This window comes from Eleginops maclovinus, chromosome 2 (assembly GCF_036324505.1).
Source record: "Eleginops maclovinus isolate JMC-PN-2008 ecotype Puerto Natales chromosome 2, JC_Emac_rtc_rv5, whole genome shotgun sequence".
NCBI classification, from domain to species: Eukaryota; Metazoa; Chordata; class Actinopteri; order Perciformes; family Eleginopidae; genus Eleginops; species Eleginops maclovinus.
This window is the reverse complement of record NC_086350.1, coordinates 9,604,663-9,624,146: the sequence shown is the minus strand read 5'-3', so window position 1 is coordinate 9,624,146 and position 19,484 is coordinate 9,604,663. Positions and strand designations below refer to the sequence as shown.

At 40.6% G+C, this 19,484-nt stretch overlaps 1 protein-coding gene across 2 annotated transcripts; it reads right to left on the bottom strand.

Moving 5' to 3' along the window:
- Positions 1–829: 829 nt before the first annotated feature.
- Positions 830–19,379, bottom strand: LOC134879684 (LHFPL tetraspan subfamily member 3 protein-like). 2 transcript variants are annotated; one of them, XM_063906172.1, is made up of 4 exons: positions 18,141–19,379; positions 4,232–4,468; positions 2,309–2,338; positions 1,142–1,412 (listed from the first exon to the last, which is right to left on the bottom strand). In XM_063906172.1, exons 1-3 carry the CDS (start codon positions 18,565–18,567, stop codon positions 2,322–2,324), a joined length of 681 nt encoding a protein of 226 aa, XP_063762242.1. In that variant the 5' UTR covers positions 18,568–19,379; the 3' UTR covers positions 1,142–1,412; positions 2,309–2,321. The 2 variants fall into 2 exon arrangements, with proteins under 2 accessions (XP_063762233.1, XP_063762242.1); XM_063906163.1 differs by lacking the exon at positions 2,309–2,338 and having other exon boundaries at positions 830–1,378.
- Positions 19,380–19,484: the final 105 nt, after the last annotated feature.

Genomic DNA, 19,484 nt, shown 5'->3' with positions numbered 1-19,484 from the left:
ATCTCTTTACTTGTTCTAGATTAACCTCCTCCATATTTGCTAATTGTTTGGTATCTATAGAATATTTATTTACACAGAAAAATATCCACAGGTGATGCTGGGACAGGCCTTACTTATCCATTACCAACACATGTTACTCCTCAGGCACACCAGTCACTATACATTATACTCGAACTCCATCATGTTACCCTGTATGTCCCAACAAAACAAAGCGAGTAAAAGGGGAGTTAAAGAGAGAAAACGGAAAGAGGGAGCTGGAGACAACGACAGAGACACACACATTAAGCTACACAACAGGACAATTGTCTGTGAGGCTGGTATATTGGTTCTTTAGGCCAACTATAAGAGCACATTCACACCAACACTCACATGTGCATGCACTCACTCACACTCACTCACTCGCACACAAACAGACCTTCCATACACACACACATACAGAAGCACACTCACACAGCAGCCATGGGTCCTGCAGCACACAGTCCTGATAGCCCCATCACAGTGTAGATACCACAGACTATAAAATATTAGATTTCTTCTCAAACTGAAGTGCTGTGCAAATTTAGCTAGCAGGGCATTGAATGGATTTAGTTAAAATTCCTAGAACATCTTTAATATTCACTGTACATACTTTTAAATACAAGTTTTTTTCTCTTTTAGATGATAATATTCTTATATAAAATATCTTAATTTTTTTTTTCTTCCATTAAATGAAGTAGAACAATGGGGTGTATGAGCAAAAGAAAAAAGAAACTAATATCTTTAATTGTCAAACCTTACAAATGAAACACAATAGATTTACATCAACTCGATAATATCTGAAAATGAGCAGTTTCTTTTTTTTTTCCACAAATAAAACATGACACACATTTTGACGGTGGTTCACACGGCTAAGTGTTAACATAGTTTAATACTTGTAATTACAGAGTTTCTCGACGTTTTCTTCAAATGGACTGTATGTGCGTTGAGCTGTGTTTGTGCATATGAGTGCGGTGGCGTGTGTTTTGTGTTTGTGTTTGTCTGTGTGTGTCTGTGCTCGTACTGCAGGTGTACAATGTCAACCCTGTGCCTTCTCAGGTAGGTAATGGGAAGTCTGTATACTTCTCGGTAGAATAACAGTCTCTGCCCCTGCCATGGTCTATGCAATGTTGTGCAAGGGTGAGGTCTGTAGACACATTGGGGTAGAAGTGCATCGGGCTCCATCTAAGTGCTGGGGACGATTCAGGGACGGCAAGCAAAATGGATGGACTTTGAGGGTAGGGTACACTGGGTTTTTGGCAGGTAGATGTGAAAGGCAGGCTGGCTGGTTCCACAGTACTCCTCTCCTCCACAGAACTGGATGGCCTCTCTCCTCTAAGCTGATGTTGAGGGTTGACGGGTACTTCATGAAAACAGACACATGGAAATTCAGGAACCTGAGAGAAAGAGAAAGATAGAGGATTTATTTTGTAGGTGCTGAAGATGCCATCGATTTTTTTTCTAGTTCATGCTTCTTTAAATGCCTACTGCACTCAAATCATAAAATGTTTGTTTACATTTGTCAAAAGTTTACTCGACATTTTTCTGAATTCACAATTACTTCAACATTATTCTGTATTTAGCAAATGTACTCATAATAGAGTATTTGTTTTCACATCAGTGTTTTTACTTGAATAGAGGATGTGGAAACTTCTTCTACCTCTAATATTAATACTTTTATTTGAGTATTTAAATGTTATACTACATTTCAGGGTAAAATACCATTAAATCTACCTGACAAAGTTGCTACATTGATGACTATTTTACATTGTCAACCTATGATAAGCTCACACATTGTTATATGATATTCTTTAAGGTCAAACTACTCAACATTCTAAAGTAATTTGAATTAGCTCCACCTCAACACTAAAATATCTCGATAATTATCGAATAACATAAAATAACACCACCAGGGGCCACCATTATGCTGCATAATAAATATTTTACCGGTAGTACTTAAAGTAGATTTTGTTGATAATACTGTACTTTTAATTAATGAAGATAATCACTGTATGAGTTTTCCAGCATTGTGGTATTATAGTAAGTATCTGACTACTTGTTTTATTGTCTGTTGAAGGGGGCTACAGGAGTAAAAGAGTGATGAAGAGTGTAAATGATTAAATCAATTTACATTTAATTGATACTGTTGTACTGGGAATGTGGACACACAATGCATTCCATGGTAATCAAATATGAAAGAACATTGATAATGATGGCTGACAAAAGGTCATTGACTGAAAGATGGACATATTTAAAGATGATTATGATGACGATGATGTTTGCCCTTACTTACCTTAAGATTTTGGTTAGGCATTGCCTCCCTCTGCAAAAACATAAACACAGAGTAAAAGATAAAAGTGCTAACACGGTTCTCAAGGTCAGGCTATAATAAGACTCCGTGTTCACGTCCTTCACATTGACTGGTTGGTTGTATTGCAGACAAACACCAGTAGATGGCACCAGGGATGAGCTGAGGAGTATTTAACTGTAGTCAGATATTCATAAATGATATTTCCTAGAGCCCTAAACTAAGGAATGGTTAATTGGTGCAGCAGAGAGGCTTTTTATTGACTTGGTCTGTTACTGAACATAGCATTCAGAGTTTTACCTTTTAGATCTGCATCTCCTTTTATTCTCTCAAATGTGTCATTTGAATATACCATAATTTACAATAAGAAAATATAAATTGTACTTAGTGCCAGTGAGCTTTGGTTATATTACTCTGTAGTGAATAGTTGCAGCTGCATGCACAGATGATTTGACAATTAACCTATCATTATGTTCCATATTTGCCTCTCTTGTAATAACAGAGTGACATTACAAGCACCTTCTACCCCTTTCAAGTATTGTCGTATTTTCCTTTTCTCCTCTTCATTCTTCTTCTTTCTCCACACTTCAGTTTGATGAGTTGTTGTTTGCATATGCCTGCCTGGTTCCATTAAAATATACACGGCATCGTCAAACTAATCCAATTTCCCTCTGGGAGACATACCTGGATCAGGGCCTTGTCACAGTACCTCAGACCTGTGATAGTAATGCAGTCATTACATATGCATGGACCCATGCCTATAGGCCAGGCCATTTCCATGATTCAATCATGAAAATGGGATTTGATGGTTCTATAGTCAGATTTCCAACTATGTTTGGATCATAGTAGCGAGCAGATATGTGACTTGCAAGGAGATATTTAAAATGAACTTTAAAGGATGTTAAAAACCCCTTCACTAGCAGAAGACCAGTAAAGCAGTTTGTTACCTTAGATTGGATGGCGTCTGCTTGAATCCTCTCAACCTTGACAAAATATACATTGTTTGACAGCACATTGCCCTGTGACTCAAACTGTGTAAATGCATTTAATATTCCAATATTTCGCTGACAGCTGCTATTTTTTGCAAAAGAGCAAACAAAGTGAAATGGTAAAGTAATTTCAAATTAGGTTCAAATTATTCATTGCATATCTTGCGGTTGCAAAACAGTGCATTTTGTCAATGCCTCAATATTAGTGCACATCTGATCTGATTTATTTTAGTGTAACTAACACATTATTCAAAAGTTGGCTCATGCAGCCTCATTTTAGTTATGCACAAATTCATTTATAGCTTTCTAAATTTAGTTATTTTGTTTTTATAAAGGCTGCATCAAAACCTTACTCTCAGCTGTCATAAATGAAAGGACATTCAAATGATAAAGTTTGCCAGGCTGAAATTCACATGGTTTGTGTAAATTAGATTATTATTCTTAAAGCAAGATAATCATTTACATTAAGTGTACGCTTTTTGCGAGCGCAATATCGCGTGCACTTTTAGGGCAATTTGTCTTGTGGCCAGCCAAAAAAACACCTTAACACACATAAGTGAATCTAAGATTTAAACCGTTATGCAATTTTTGAAGGAAAAAATCTGTTTCTAGATATACAGATATAAAATCAGTTTATTTTGTATATGCAAACATATATAATTGCGTACAAATATTTAGGATTCCATGGAATTAATTTCAGGAATAGGAAAATAGATTTGGTGAGGAAGGCAGTCTTTCCTACACTATACATTACGGTAATCATTTTAAGTGGTAAGTAGCAGACTTGTTAAAGACATTAAATCCCAACATGTTCTGAACCTGGCTCTGACTTTCAGCACAGTGCTCATGCCAAGAGCACATTTCCTAAAGGAGTTCAATAAAATATCACATTTTGTCAGATTAGATAGTATATTCTCACCCTTGCTCTCAGCCAGCAGCTCTTCTGACATGAGTCCGTCCTGCCGGTTCCCGAGGACGAAGGCCAGGAAGGAGAGGATGAGAGCGTCCAGGATGCCCATGATAGCCAAGATGTAGGCCCAACGCACTGAGCAGGCTCCCAGGCTGTATTTGTCTGTCTGCTCCCCGCACATCTTCCGTACCTCATCACTGTCCCAACCATCAGGATAGATCATACAGCCCAGCACCAGACAGACACCTAGTGAGAGGCAGAAAGAGGGGAAAACATGGAGGAAAAAAGGCCAAGAGAGTTAGCATCATTAGTGAGGAGGAACAAAAGGTATACACAGAACCAAGATGAGTTTGGGGAGGGGGGTGCAGTGTAATAAATGAGATCAGAGATAATGAGATTTTGTGGGGGAAATGAGAAAAGAAGAATGATCATTTCAACAGCTTTTAAAATCTTTACCCAAATGTTTTCCTCTCTGGAGGGTTCACTGCTTTTGTATTGCACTTATCACATTGATTTTCATTCACTCCCTTAAGTAGAGATTATTGTGTAGATACAATGTGTGCAAGTGGGAAAGCAGTAAACAACCACAGCCACAGACAGACACAATAACAGCATGATTATTTGAGTGTAGTCACTGTTCCGATTACATTAAATGTGTTGAAAAATGCCTTGAATTTCATCACATTCACACAGTTTGCTTGTATGGTAACACAACGTCATGACTGCCTCTCTCCTTGGTTTTTAAGTAGTGGTAATATTAGATTTAAATGGCTGCTCCCCATTCTCAGTTTTTGCCCAAAGGGTAAAGCCTCTTTCATCTTCAGTTTGAAAGAAATGCTTCTCTGAGGTGATGCTGCGGCAGAACAGTACACGAAAAAGAAAAAAAAAGCTCATGCAGTCTTGCAGCCTTTCTCTCTCCCTCTTTAGATTTTTAACTAAGCTCCTCATTCTCAGTTTTTGCCCAAGGGGTAAAATCTCTCTCATCTTCAATTTGGATTAGGTCTTCCTTTGAGGTGATGTTGCAGCAGAACAGCAGAGGACCTGGAAAAAGCAGCTGACTGCACAATTATCTGGAGTGTATAGGACATTAATAATAAAACATACACTCCCTACTTCTAATCCACAACTCTTCCCTATAATCTTTTTCCCTGTACACTGCTTGTTGGTGTTCCAGGCTTTTGAACATTATTTTGTTACTTTAATGAGTTTGCTAAACATTTAATCTGCATTTTGCCTTTTTACGTACATGCCGTTAAACAGAAATGTATGTGTATATAACTTATGGATCATTTTCCTGTTGTACCTTCTCCCTACAACCTAAATAGAAATCAATATACTCTTTACTCTCTTCTTATGTGCATACACAGACTGCTCACAAATATGCATTAAAGCACACACACGCTGCGGTTTGTACAGTAAGGCTGCAGTCTATAACAGCGCCCAAAGATATCAGTGGGTGTTGAGAAATGTTACAGTCAGAGAAAGAGAGTAAGAGTGAAATAACAGAGCGCTCTATGCTGCAGATTCACTGCATACCTAACAGAGTAGAGCATATCCAGTCCTCTTATACCTTCCCCCCGTGGCTCTAACTGTCATAACAAATTCATATGCACGCCGAGGTTCAGAGAGCAAGGACTCAGGTTTTTATTTAGCCTCAGATGGACGGATGGTGGAGTACTGCAGTGACCTATTTCACATATTTCTTTGCCATTTGGCAGGGGAAATATTAACAGAAACTTGATTTAGTGAATTTGGTGTTCCCTAGACGTATGTCATTCGGATCACTGTGCACAGTTTATCATCACAGCCTGTCAAACATCATCGAGAGACATGATTCAGCTCCTGAGTGAGAGTCACTGAGGCATTGATGTACATTGTCGCCAGTGACAGGGTCCACGTGTGCCTGTGTCCTCTCGCTAACATGTCTCACCTGACAGTTTATTAGAGTATGTCTGCAGAATGTTCTGAACAATCTGAAAACATCTTCTGAAAGTGGCTCAGGGCAAAGCAGAATGTCTCTGGTCCCACTACATAACTGAGACATTCCTCACCAGTGTAGTTATGGTTTGTTCAGCCTTACAAGATCTGACAGTTGACACAACACCAGCTGCACTGTCTCTAATGCAGAATAAAGGAGAAATAGCTGCCTGTGTATGTCCTTGATTGCACCCACAATGACCTTCAACACAAACGGTGTTTAAAGGCCACCAGCCATAGCATTTTAGGAGTGTTTTGCACTGATTTGGAACTTGAAGTTAGGTTTTCTTGTTTAAACATGTTATGCATTTGAGTGGGGTCATTTTTGTAGATGCAGAAGTCAAATAAAATCAATGTTGAGGGTTACATCACCGAGCACCCTAACATGTTCAGACTGGGTTTGATGAAATGTGAGGAAATCAGATAAAACAATAGAAAGTTTATTAGAAATATAACATGATAGTAGAACTGACTTTGACATTTGCACTTTTAAAGGGAGCTGTCCATTTTTGGATGGTGCTGAAAGCTGAGTCACCAGTCAGCTGTCATGTTATCAGGCAGGACTGCGTACCTAAATGTAACATCAGGTACAGGAACAGGTACCGGTACAGGTGCGGACCTGTACCTGTACCTGATGTTACGTTTAGGTACGCAGCCCTACCCTGAAAGCTTTGTTACGTGATCCCAGACCTTACTGGTCTTCCCACGTGGCATGACAAACAAATTCACTCCACGCAGTCCGCAGGCCTTTAACTAACACAGCAAAATTACACAAGGCAACACAGGCCGCCAATGCCAGCAAAGGAAAAAAGGCTGACCTGCTTTTGAGTCTTTTTGACCAATCAGAACGCTGGATCAGCCAAGCTCTCGCAATGTCTCGTGAGACTGTTGCGAGAGGATCTCAAATCAAAGATGGCTCTGATTTTGAGTTTCAGCGCGGCATTTTATGTCTTTTCCAGTGCTAAAGTCTTTGTGGTAGGATTTACGCATCTTCAGTCACAAAATAAGCATATGCTTGGTGTAAATTTGTATCGATACAGTACCGGTACTTTAATGATCTGGTATTTTGGACCTGTACCGAATCGATTTTCACGGTACAGTACCGGTACCGGTACGCAGCCCTATTATCAGGTGAGCTGAAGGGAAAGCTGTCTTTGAATGGGGGTTTGAGAAATGGTCAATCATGGATAGTGGTGCATGATATAAATCATTTATTTTCAACTTGGAACAATGGGATCCACCCAACTGTGGTGTAATAACTGCATGAATGCTTTGCATATTATGGGGGTTTATGTAACAGCTTAACAGAGGGAGTGCCTCGGTAGACCGTGCAGCTTTTGATATTATGTAAGTCAATACATGTTTATTTCCTCCCTCCCTCATGATGCATTTACTACAAAGGTAACAAAAGCTTTTTCTAGATCCTTCTGGGCATCTCCTATACTCCATCATGAATATTACATTGGAGCTCAGGAGGAGATAGAGTAGGCGCACACAACGCTTTGGAGCAGGTGCATGAGAAGGGTGCAGGAAAATTATGAATAAAGGAAAATGTACACTGACAAATGCTGAAAGAATAAAGGTGCAGATATTAAAGTCATGTCCTAGTTCTAGATGCCATAAAAGAAATCTACCCCAATCCACTGGAGGGGATTATACCAACAGAGGGTGCCACATATGCTGCTCCTGTTTCAAGAAACAGCTTGTGGGTAATTTAAGTTTTGGGAACCCCCCCCTGACAGAATGCAGTTGTCAGTCGGTTTGGAAACAAGATATTAACTGACGACATTATCATACTCTTTCAGCTTTGCCCTTCTCTCTGTCAAGCTGGAGAGCAGCAGACAGGCTCGGAGAGAGGAGAGACCGATCATTAGGGAAGGGCGAGGCAGAGAGAGAGGAGAGGTGGGTGAGAGACAGCACCCATGTAGGGTGCCTTGTTCCAGCCCTGTGTGTGGCCGCCAGCAAGTACCCAGCACCTCACGTCTTCAGCACCGGCTACCGTATGCTGGAACCCCTCGGCGGAGCTATTCTTAGCATCTACTCCTTTTAGTTTTTTCCACAAACTATCAGTATGTCTCTTTTTCTCACTGAGAACCCTGGGACTATGTGAGTGGAAACCTGGACTGTGAAATGCGTGTTGGCTCACCACAGCTTATGTAAGAGACGATACGTAGGGCAGATTAGGTGCGAACAGCTCGACAGGGGAGTCCGAGGGCAGACCAGCAGATGGTTTGGAGCCGTTTGATGGCAGTACGTTTGTCAGAAGCACATGGGCTCTTTTTCCGTAAAGAGACTAAATCCCATCGATACTAAAATAATCCCATTGCCAAAGTGTGGCATTTGCATGTAGGTGACTAGGGACCCAATCTAACCACCAAAGCAGAAGATAGTGTTGTTATTTGGAGAAAACTAAAATAAAACACAGTTACTGCCTCCATAGCATCTTGTAATTTGTTTCACTATAACTGCAGTCGCATGTCTGGGTGTGTTGTCAGTGTTTCAGCATGTCATTGATTGCACTGGGTGGCAGATCCATCTCTTACACATCTGCAGTACATTTAAGCAGCCATGAAAAGGGATTCACATTTTGTAACTCCCACAGTCCTTTTTGGATCCATTTCTTCTCCCCAACTGTGACACACTAAATTATGCATACATACGTCCCAAACTGCAATCTCGCATGGATCCAGTTGTATCACACACACACACACACACACACATACACACACATACACACACTGGTAAACATGCCCCTCTTTGTGTAAAATATACACTGCAGTTGAACATAATTTGTCACTTTTCATAGTGACCCATCTTGGCGCTGGTGAGTAAAAGAGTGTGTTTACTGAACTGTCAGCCTCTCTGGCTCATGAGCCCAAGGCAGTGGCATTTAAGGTAAAAACTAAAAGTCAGCTCAAAAAACAAATCAGCACAGATGCTCAGGGAACAGCTTTGAGTGTTTATCCCAGTAGGGTGTCTCATGAATATGCATGAATAAGTTTGCTTTAATCTTTCACTCCCACAGGTGAAATGGTGACCTGAATGAGGCGCACTCTTACTAGTTTAGTTCAAAGGGTTCTTTGTGCACTGCAGTCTTTTATGTATCTTTAATGAGATACAAAAAGACAGTCGCATCCAAAAAGAACAAAATAGCAGCATGTGATTGTTATTCATTGGGTAGTAGTGTGATCCATAACCCCTAAAGACATGATTTATCTGTGTTGCTGTTACCAGCATTGAGACTGCCAGTGCTGAGGCCTGGTGTGGCTATGTGTTTGGATGAGTCGCGTTACTCAGACTAGAGACGAGCAGCCCCAACACCACTTAGAGGGATCGATACGGCATGTAACCTAAAGATTCAAGGATCAACGGTTGGTTCTGCATGTTTTAACAGCAAGGTCAATGGCGTATATTTTGCACTCTGCTAAGTTTCCTCCAAGTACTTGAATGCACCAATAATTAAGAATGTTAGAAAACATTGCATGCTCATCACTGCCTTTATAGTATTGTTCAATGGTTTTGGGAAAAAGTTAATCAGGCTAATCATGCTCGTTTTCTTAGTTGGCAACTAACTTAATGAGAATGCTTTCTAAAATTGTTCACTATGCCTTGGAAAAGGCCTGACAATAGCATCAAGCACACTTGTTTTTGTAGTAGAAATATACAAACTGACCAAAAGAAAAAAGTATTGTCACTTAAAAAGACATTATCAATTTACATTTTTAGTCTGCAATTTGGATAATTTAGTCCGGTGAGAAGTTATATGCTGTGTTTTCTGGGATTAAATATGAGGAGTCTGTCGGAATAGAAAAGGACTGTCTGAATGAATCTTGCTCTGCTACTAACCCTTATGTTTTAACCCTCAACTCAACATGTTTTCACGCTCTAATAAGCTCTGCAGTTATTTCTGGTATTCTTCTGTTTGCACTTACAGGCTGTGTATTATGTAGGCTTTCATAAGCGTAGATTTTCTGGTCGGTGATTGGTCTTCCTCCTATAATTCTCATAACCCAATAAAGAAGCTATGGTTCTTTCCTCTCTTTTGTGAGCTTTATGCAGTCAAATGATGGGGGTGTAGTATGAGACTGATTAATCAAATCTTTCCCCTGACTAGTCTCGACTAATGAAGTGTGGTCTGCATCAACTCCCTCTTCTTCACGCTGGACGATCAAGACTGCTCTCTGGTCCCGAAAGATGAGTCAAGGAGATGGCCTAAGACTATGACAATGATATGCCGTAATTGCATCAAGATAAATGAGGCAGTTAAGAGTGTATAATCTATATAGAGTAATGGAGTGAGAAATGTGTCGCCAGTAAGTCTATTTCTTGCCCGTTCTTTATGGGGTCAAAAGGGAACAAAGAAAGAGGATTATAAATGTGGGCATATCACAGAAACAGTGTTACTTTGTAAGTGTTATCATATAGTCAGTGTTATGGCTATACTGTAAGTTCAAAAATAATAATAGTACAACTTATATATAGGAGTGAGAGTTTCAGTTTCACACAAAATAGACCAGAGATAAAGATTTGTTTAGACGACCGGCTGGACACAAGCTGAAGATAGTTCCCTAGTGTCAGGAATACAGTTGAAAGTGGATCAAATTAAACTTTTAAAACAAACTCTTAACTGTCTCCCCTGAAAGATAAGAAACATGCTTCTTGAGATGAGCTGTCTGCAGTCCAACTCTATTTCTGGCTCAGTTGCTGGCAAAACTTGATGGTTGCTGGAGGGGAGTAAGGAGCTTCCAGGCATCCTCTTTATCCCACTCTGTCAAAGTCTTTAGCAATTTTCTGCACAACAATCACAAAAAGCCAACAACCAACTTATCAATTCAAAGGATAAGAAGAAGCAGTAAATGAATTTTAAATCATCTCTGTTCTGTACCATAATGTGTCTAGGAAAATGTTTCCACATGAACATATTGCATAGTGTGCTGTTGGAATCGACTTTTCCACAGGGAATAAAAGTTAAGAAGAACAACAGCTTTAGATATTTATGTACTACAACACACCGATAAAGAGACTTCTCTATGTAACTCAAGAGGGTGACATATTGTCCAAACTGATGACTTACTCAAGGGTAAAAATGAATAAATAAAACCTTTATGTAATGCAAGTGAAAAGCAATCATCAGTCTAAACAGGAAGGGATGTTAGCATCAGTAGCGGTAGCCTAATGAAGAATACATGGAGAAAAAGCTAACCTAGCTGGTGTTATTAGCAAGCTAACATTAGCTTTATCAGTTAGCTTAATTGTCAACATTACAGCTATTCGAAAGTTGGTAGATGTATCTGATAAACACTAAAAATCACTTTTCTTCTTCCCCCTCTTTTGCATTGTCTCTTTCATCTTTAAAAACCTTTTTGGAATTAAATCATGTGGCCTAATGGTGTATTTCCAGACAGTGTGTGTGCTCTGACTCTTAATGTCCACACATAACATCCAGTGAGACGTCGTCTCTTCATAACACATTGATTAAAGCTGGCCTCAGAAATGAGAACAGGTGAAGGAGGACATGTAAAGGAAGGACACAGTGTGCTTTGAAATTATCCAGTGTCTACACTAAAGTGCTATAAGGTTGACACAAGAGTGAGACATGTGCCTCTTTAATGAATGTAGCACTTCAGGTTAAAGCAGAGGTGTTGATGCGGAGGTGGAGGATGGAGGGAGGAGTGCAGCTTAAACCGCAGTGAGCAGGCCGGGGTAGAGGGCTTATGTAACAGGTCCAGATGCAGCCTGTACCTAGAGGATAAAGATTGGCAAGGGCAATGGGGATCAAAAGAGACCTTTTGAATTCCCTATGAAAATACTGACTTGGCCCACGGTTCAGCGACGATGCAACAAACAGCCGCTGCTTCGGTAGGGTTCTCTAAGTACACAGTTTACTCGCGATTCAATGAGCAACAACCAATGATGACTGAATCATTTCTACAGCAAATGGCCACATGCATTTCAATTTGAAATGCACAATTCCATTAATACTCTCTCCAGCCACCATTTTCTAACATGAGAGCGTTTTTTTTTTTTACTTAAGCACAAAATACTAGCCAACATAAAGCAGTTTATTGTTCTTTTATATGTTTTGCATATGCAGTGGTGGAAAGAGTAGGTTATTTAAATTGATTACTATAATTATTGAGGGACAATGATTATTAAACCCCTGTCAATTACATATTATCATCTTAATCAATCATTATTATTGATTGTAGTGGGTTGAGAGGCTTCAATTTATAACTATCTGTTGTGTTTTATAAACTGATCTTATGTTTTGTATGTAAAATCACGATTTGAAGAATTTCTTGGAACAATAGCTGTGTTAAATACATGTAGAGGAATTCAAAAATGAAATTCCCTCTGAAATGTATAAGTAAAAATCTTAAATGGAAATCATCAACTACCTAATCATTTTACTTAAGGTATTTGCAAAATATATTTAGTTGCTTTCTGTCACCGTATTTCTACAAACGTCATAAAAAAAACATGGGAAGTAATTTTTTCATGGGTCACAGTGTCCTTGCCACCCCTTCCCTCCCCATGTGGAATAAATCAGCAGCCTCCACAGCCCGAGCGCCGGCCACTCTGAGATCACAGCGATTAGTTCAAATCTATAGTCCGCACCCTGCAAGGCTACAGGGACACGAAACACAGGGGAGTCATCGTGATGACTCGGCTGGCCTTTAGAGTTTGTATTTCACAGCGCTACACACAGACTCACAGGCTCACAGGCAAGTGCAGGCTAATTAATCAGCATTGATTTGTTTGGTTTGATGTCCAAAAACATGATCTCAGGGTGCTTAAATCAAAACGAATGAGCATAACATCAACAAAAGTGCAGAACAGCAGCATACTGCAGCCCTCCCTGTGAATCTCTTGCTGTGCGAAAGAGACTTAACCATGGTATGTAATTACTGGAGGGAAATACATGTATGGTACATGCATATAAATGAGTGTGTGTTCAATATGCATGATGGTGTATATCCATCAACTGTCCTCCCCTCCTGCTGTCCACCAGCAGCAGGGCTGTGTGCTGCATTGATGATGTGTCCCCTATGCCTCCCACCAGCCATAATTAGATGGTTCTACTACATGTATGTGTTTCTAATTACTAAAACTGTTGAAAGCTGTTAATGCAGAGTTATTTTGAAACAGATTTCCTGTGAACTAAGATGTGAGGAAATTTGGCAAGAAGCAAGATTGATAGTTCGTTCATTGCCATTGTGCCAAGTCAGGTTAAAAGACAGATACACATGTAGACAGAAAAAAGAGCAAAGGACAGCCACAGAGATGAGTTAGTACTCCACAGATCCTCCCTGTATCATCTTTTGATGTCGAGCAGCCTGCTGGGAATGTGTGTTGATTAGTGCACATGGCAGATTTGAGCATCCAGTTGAATTGATTGAACAAATGTTGTGGGTCAGCACATTCAGTTTCAGCCCCCTAAAAAACCTGTGGGAAAACAGATCGGCTCTAAAATTATCCAGAACAAATTGTCACCACTTTTACTTTACCAGCTGACTGCCAGCCGCCGTGGTAGTCTTAATGACCACATGGATGTATGAAACCTAATTAGATTTGAAAGTCTAATGTTGTTTTCTTTTGTTGACATTCTTATGTTTTTGTTATCTGGTGTCACTGGCCTGCTGGGTATCTGATCTGACGTGCTGTAGAGAGGCATTACTCCTTGCTCTGGGTCTGTATCTAGCTGCAGCATCACAAGTGACTGGATGCTTTAGACTGTTTCTAACATAATGATGCCCACCGGCAGCCCCCAAACTGTCAGACTGCTGCAAAACAACAAAAGTGGTCAGAGGTTAGATTTACCTACTGTCGCGGCCTGCAGTTTGGATTTTTTTGTTAAACATTTATGAATGTTTTAGCAGCCTGCATGTTAATACAAGTGGACAGATTCAGAATACTCTGATTGTATAGAGGGGAGGTGCACTTACTGAAGTTACTTTGACAGGCTGCAGGATCGGGGGGGTTACCTTGAATTGGTAGGCACTTGAAATGGTGAAATCTCTTAATTTATTTTTTAAATATAATGAAAATGATGTTGCAGTTCGACAGGGTCACTTGTTTATTGCTCACATTGTCCATCCACTTACCATTAGTCCCGTCACACTGCTTTCTAAAGTTATGAATATCATCATTGTTTATCCGGCAGTTTAAATAATGTTGATGCAGATAAAAACGTTGCTTGACTGCATTAACATTAGGCTTCAAAGTACTTCACAAGGTCAAACCAAATTGAGTTGAACTACGGATAAAAATAATTAACCGGCATTTATGGAGTGGTCATCTTTTAGCATGCAGATCAATAATGTGCATCTATCTTGTAAAACAAATTAACTCAATGTTATAGAATAAGATGCACACATAAACATACAAACACAGGAAGCAAAGCAAAATTAACAGAATCAACCTTTACCTCAGTCAAGCACTACTCTGCATTTTAAGGCCTGATGGGTATCGAGACAAGAGTGCTCATTTGCAGCTTTATCTGAGAGCAGAGCACACAGGGCTGGTGCTGCCGCAGTGGAAAGTGCAGCTCTGTGACGGCTGCCGCGCTCCAAAACTTTCCACCTCTCCATTCAACTAGGCTTTATTGCTCCTTTCAGAACAAGCCTCTGAATAGAGCTAATGGACTATGGGAGTGAGAGCCTGGCACACAAAAACATACATAATGTTACTTATAGGGAAGGAATGAGATGACCCAGGATGTGTTCGCTGGTATCTGATTTGTTTTTCAGCCTTCCCACCTAATACTATGTCCCACTTCTTTTTCCTCTATAGTGTCATCTCTGTGTACCCTTTTTGTCTTCCAGCTGTCCTTTCGCACCACTGTCAGGCAGCTGAAGATTGTGCTGTATTGATTCAACTTGTTTGATCTTTATCCATCTTCATCCAAAGAAGGTTTTAACTTCGGGCTTTATTTGCTGTGGCAGCACACTGAACATTAATATGCATGTTTAGTAATATACTGTATTTCATATACCTATAAGTCATGACCCATATTATCCATCCATATGTTTTGACCATGCCAATGCACAGGCGTGTGCGCATTCTGAAAAAGTCACTTTTAACTACCAAAGAAATCAAAAACAAAGCAAAGGATATTTCTGAATGCAATATTGTTTTGTTTATGAATTCTAAAGCAAACCTTTTTATATCAGCAAAAAATGAAAAAAACATCCACACAACCAAGCCCACACTGACGCAACAGACCAAAACAGAGAGAGAAAAACACATCCAACCCATACCTAAATTTGGTCTTTTGAAAGCGGTCTGTTCCTTTCCAAATAGGCCACCCTCAGTCTGCACATTTGTTGACTTTACAAAGCTTCCACTTTGCACATTCACAAGTATGACTCATATGTTTTTGAAAAGAAACAGACTCTAGAAACAGGATAGCAACCTTACAGTACATAGACGTGGGATAAAACGCTGAAGTAATTATGATTGACCTCACAGTATTCTTAGTTAATTGGCATGCCGAAAAAAACTGCAGTTACAGGACAGAAAATATGAGTGAGGTGAAAATGAGCAGGTGTTACAAGTTGAGTTGCTTAGGAGGTTGTTTTGTGTAGCAGAACCAGAAAGAGATACGGTGAAGGAGCTTGTGCATTGTGCGTCTTACTGTGCTCGGCTCTGCAGAAAATAAAACATGCTTACATCTGCATGCCATGGACTTGAGCAGATGCATGGACAGAAATAGCTCTAGTGAGGTAAAAGAAGGATACAAGTCCATCTAGGGCAGGATGGACGCAGAGGCATTTCTGCCCTCGTCTTTGGCTGTGGTAGACATTTTGAGAGTTTCAACGCGTCCTAGCTCATCAAATATTCAGTCTTTTTTTACATGGGATTCACAGAAAACTCTTCCTGGAGATGATTAGAGAGTGTGTGCCTGCTCTCACTGCCTGATTCACTAGAGAGGAGCTCTACGCTGCAACGTAAATGTGTTATGTGTTGCTGAGTGTTTAAACACAACATTCTGACCTCAGCCCAAGGGGATTTGTGAAAGCTGCTGCTAGAGTGTCTTACAATATATCACTTAAATTACGTATGGCCAGCACACACTGTATGACCTTGATCTTGAGTTAGTATGTCTGAATAGGCCTTTTACTAAATGAGGCATGGTGCGTCTGTTTGCTGTTTTTCATATGGTATAATTCTGTAAGGCAAGGGAAGAACCAAAAATATGGAGCTTAAATTAGCAAACAAATTGGGCATGTATTGGTCTGGAATGACATTTGGCATACCATTGTATTGCCATTATGTTTAAAAGAAGGAAATAGTGCATGAAGGAAAAGGGAGTAGTGAAGATTTTTCCTCTTTTGCTTGAACACACATTTTGGACATTAATAATATCATCATATTGATCATTTGTACCTCCCTATCAAAACATTATCTGACAGTAGGGAGCCTTTTACAGATGCCAGTGGGCCACCTGTCTTCACAGGGCTTGTAATTGAAGGCAGCGTGTTTTAACCTTCAGCTATGCGTAATGAAGTTTGACAGTGCTAAGCAGCTTCCTCATTAGGCATCCCTGTGCCAGCTTGCCGTGGTCAGGGTCTCTCTTCTTGGCTTTCTCTTTCATCTCTTAGCTACAGAAGCACAAAGCCCGACGGTCTCCTCATTAAAGAGGCTTATTGCATTAATTCAGCCCAACATAGCACACTGAGCTGGAGCTGTTCCAAATAATCCCCCCTCATTTGTGTTTGTTGCGAACAGGAAATCGGCTGCGTCGACCGCTGGGTTCAGCTGAGCAGGCTGATGTTTGGCAACGTTTGGACTCCTTCAGATGATGGAGGCCTCAACCCACACTGGATGATATTAGCCCATAGTAAGAGTGACAACATGCTACCAGCAGCTGAACCACCACTGACCTCAACCACATCTAAACACTCTCAACACCCCTAACTTTACCACACACACACACACACACACACACACACACACACACACACACACACACACACACACACACACACACACACACACACACACACACACTTCTTACAAAAAACTGTTGATTGTATTTGGTTGCATTGTAGCCTTACATCTTTTTTTAATTGCCACTATACCAGCCTAATTATGCATTTAAGGGCATGTTTTATGTGGTGATCCAGTCTCAATTAAATTTGGAAATGTTACCTGTTTTAATCAGTTTCTCAATATTGCAATAGGATTACATTCTCCATTCACGCTAGGCTAAATTTGTTAACCCACAAAAAATTGATATAACTAATAAGCAATCAACATTCAAAACACAGGATTTAAAATGAATAATGCACCCATCCAATTTCTTCATTTCATGTCATCTTTTCAACACGGGACAGGGTATCTGTGGTTCCAATTCAGAGAGGAAGTGTTTTGAATAATAACTTTGACAAAAAAAAAATCTCAGAACATTTATATTGGTAACATCATGGCTGATTTGATTATATTGTTAAAGCATAATGAAGTCACATTTTTTGTTGCTAACGGTGTGTTTATACCCGCATGAATTATAAAATGTTACACGCTTTCAAATATGTTCAATACCTTTGAATGAGTTCACAAACTCTTCATATGTCACTACACCTGTAGTTAGTGGTAATGTCATCATTTTCAAAGAAACCCATTCAGCACCATGGACAGCACGGTCAGTTCAGCAGTATTGACTCCAGGAGAGATTTGTATTGTTTTATTTTTACCACTGACAATTTAACTGATCAAATTCAAATCCACTCTACTTTAAGAGTGTCACACCAAGGACCCAAACAGATCAAACCTAATATATTATAGGTTAACAGTGTTTAGTGTGGCACAGAAAATAGGACAGTAGGACGTTATCTAAACACAATTCCTCCTTACATCTTGTGAACACAGTAAATAAACTCCCATTTCAAGGTCCTTTCCTGCCTCTGCACCCCCACTGTAGGTACTGAAAGACCCTTACCTGATAATGCCTGCATCCAACCGCAGATCTTGTACACGGTGGAGGTTCCGAGGAGGAAGAAGAGGCTGAAGCACGCGATGCAGGTGACTATCAGCATCATGGACATACCGATGAAAAAGGAAGCGGCCTTGAACGCGGTGGAGGGGATAGCAGCGAACTCGGTGAAGCTACCCTGGCAGACCACGTCTCTGGAGATACCGTCACCGACGCAAAAGTGAAATAGGCCGAAGTAGCCGGCCTGCGGCGTATCCACGCCATCTCCAACCCAGTATGGCTGAGAGAAGATGATCACGTTAACGATGCCAAACAGGATGGTGAAGATGGCCCATAGGAGTCCGATGACACTGGAGTTGCGGACGTAGTTGGTCTGGTACAGTTTCGCAGCTTCTGCAGACGGTAGCATTGATGCGGCAGATCCAGGTATCATTTTATGCAATCCCGAAAATTAAATGAATGCTGCGAGCACGACGCGAGGATTTTAACATTAATCGCACGCCCCGTTTTACACAATCATGCCCCCAAAAAAAGCGAAAGCACGCGGAGAATTCAGCCTGTGAAACACAGCAACATCTGTCAGATCAACTCATGACGTCTCGTCCTAAAGCCAGGCGCTGAACCGAGAGAGGAGCCAGAGTAGAGAGCCTGGATGTGACGATAAATCTGACCAAATCAAAGACTACAGCAGTAAAACGGCTCCTTTCCTCATGCTCCGTCTATCCGTGAGAAGTGCACATCCCTGCCGCACTGTGCCGCTCACTGATGCCCTTGGAAAACCTCAAAAAAACCTCCAAGTGAAACAGAAATGTATTATTCACGCCGAGCGCGGATTCACAGTGCACGATGCGCAAATGAAAATAGCACCAACCGTGTTGTATTAGGCCTCTGAATGAGGTTTAATCCGATAATACATTAAATAGTACTCACAATTTAACGCAGCCAACCATTAAAACCATTCCCAAAATACTACGGCCCCCTTCACGATCGTTAAACGGGATTTATTCTCCGGTTTATGACAGCATCACCCGGGCTGACAGGGATGCTGGGAGCCGGAGAGGGAGGGGCACTGACGGTACAGACGCAGAGCCCGTGATGTACGTGTCTGTTCCGCGTAACACACCTCCTGGGTGCTGCTGCGTCAATAACCACCGAACTGACGAAATATGTCAAAAATGCAGATGAATAAGGGAGAGAATAATGTCGAATCAAGTGGTTTTATGTTTTCCACACAGGTTAATGTGTGGCGAGTCTTCCCTGCAGTGATACCTGCCGTGTTGGAGGCGCAGCTTCACGGAGGAGGTTATGTAACACCTCATGAAGCTGCACATGGTGGCCTGGATAAGCACA

Bases quoted from the DNA above. Each gene is read 5' to 3' on its own strand.
- LOC134879684 (XM_063906163.1), bottom strand. From the start codon at position 18,567: ATGATACCTGGATCTGCCGCATCAATGCTACCGTCTGCAGAAGCTGCG. The intron at 4,469-18,140 runs GTAAGGGTCTTT...GCCTCTCACTAG, and splicing joins TTGGATGCAGGCATTATCAG to GTGTCTGTCTGGTGCTGGGC. The intron at 1,379-4,231 runs GTGAGAATATAC...GTTTTCATGAAG, and splicing joins GCTGCTGGCTGAGAGCAAGG to TACCCGTCAACCCTCAACAT.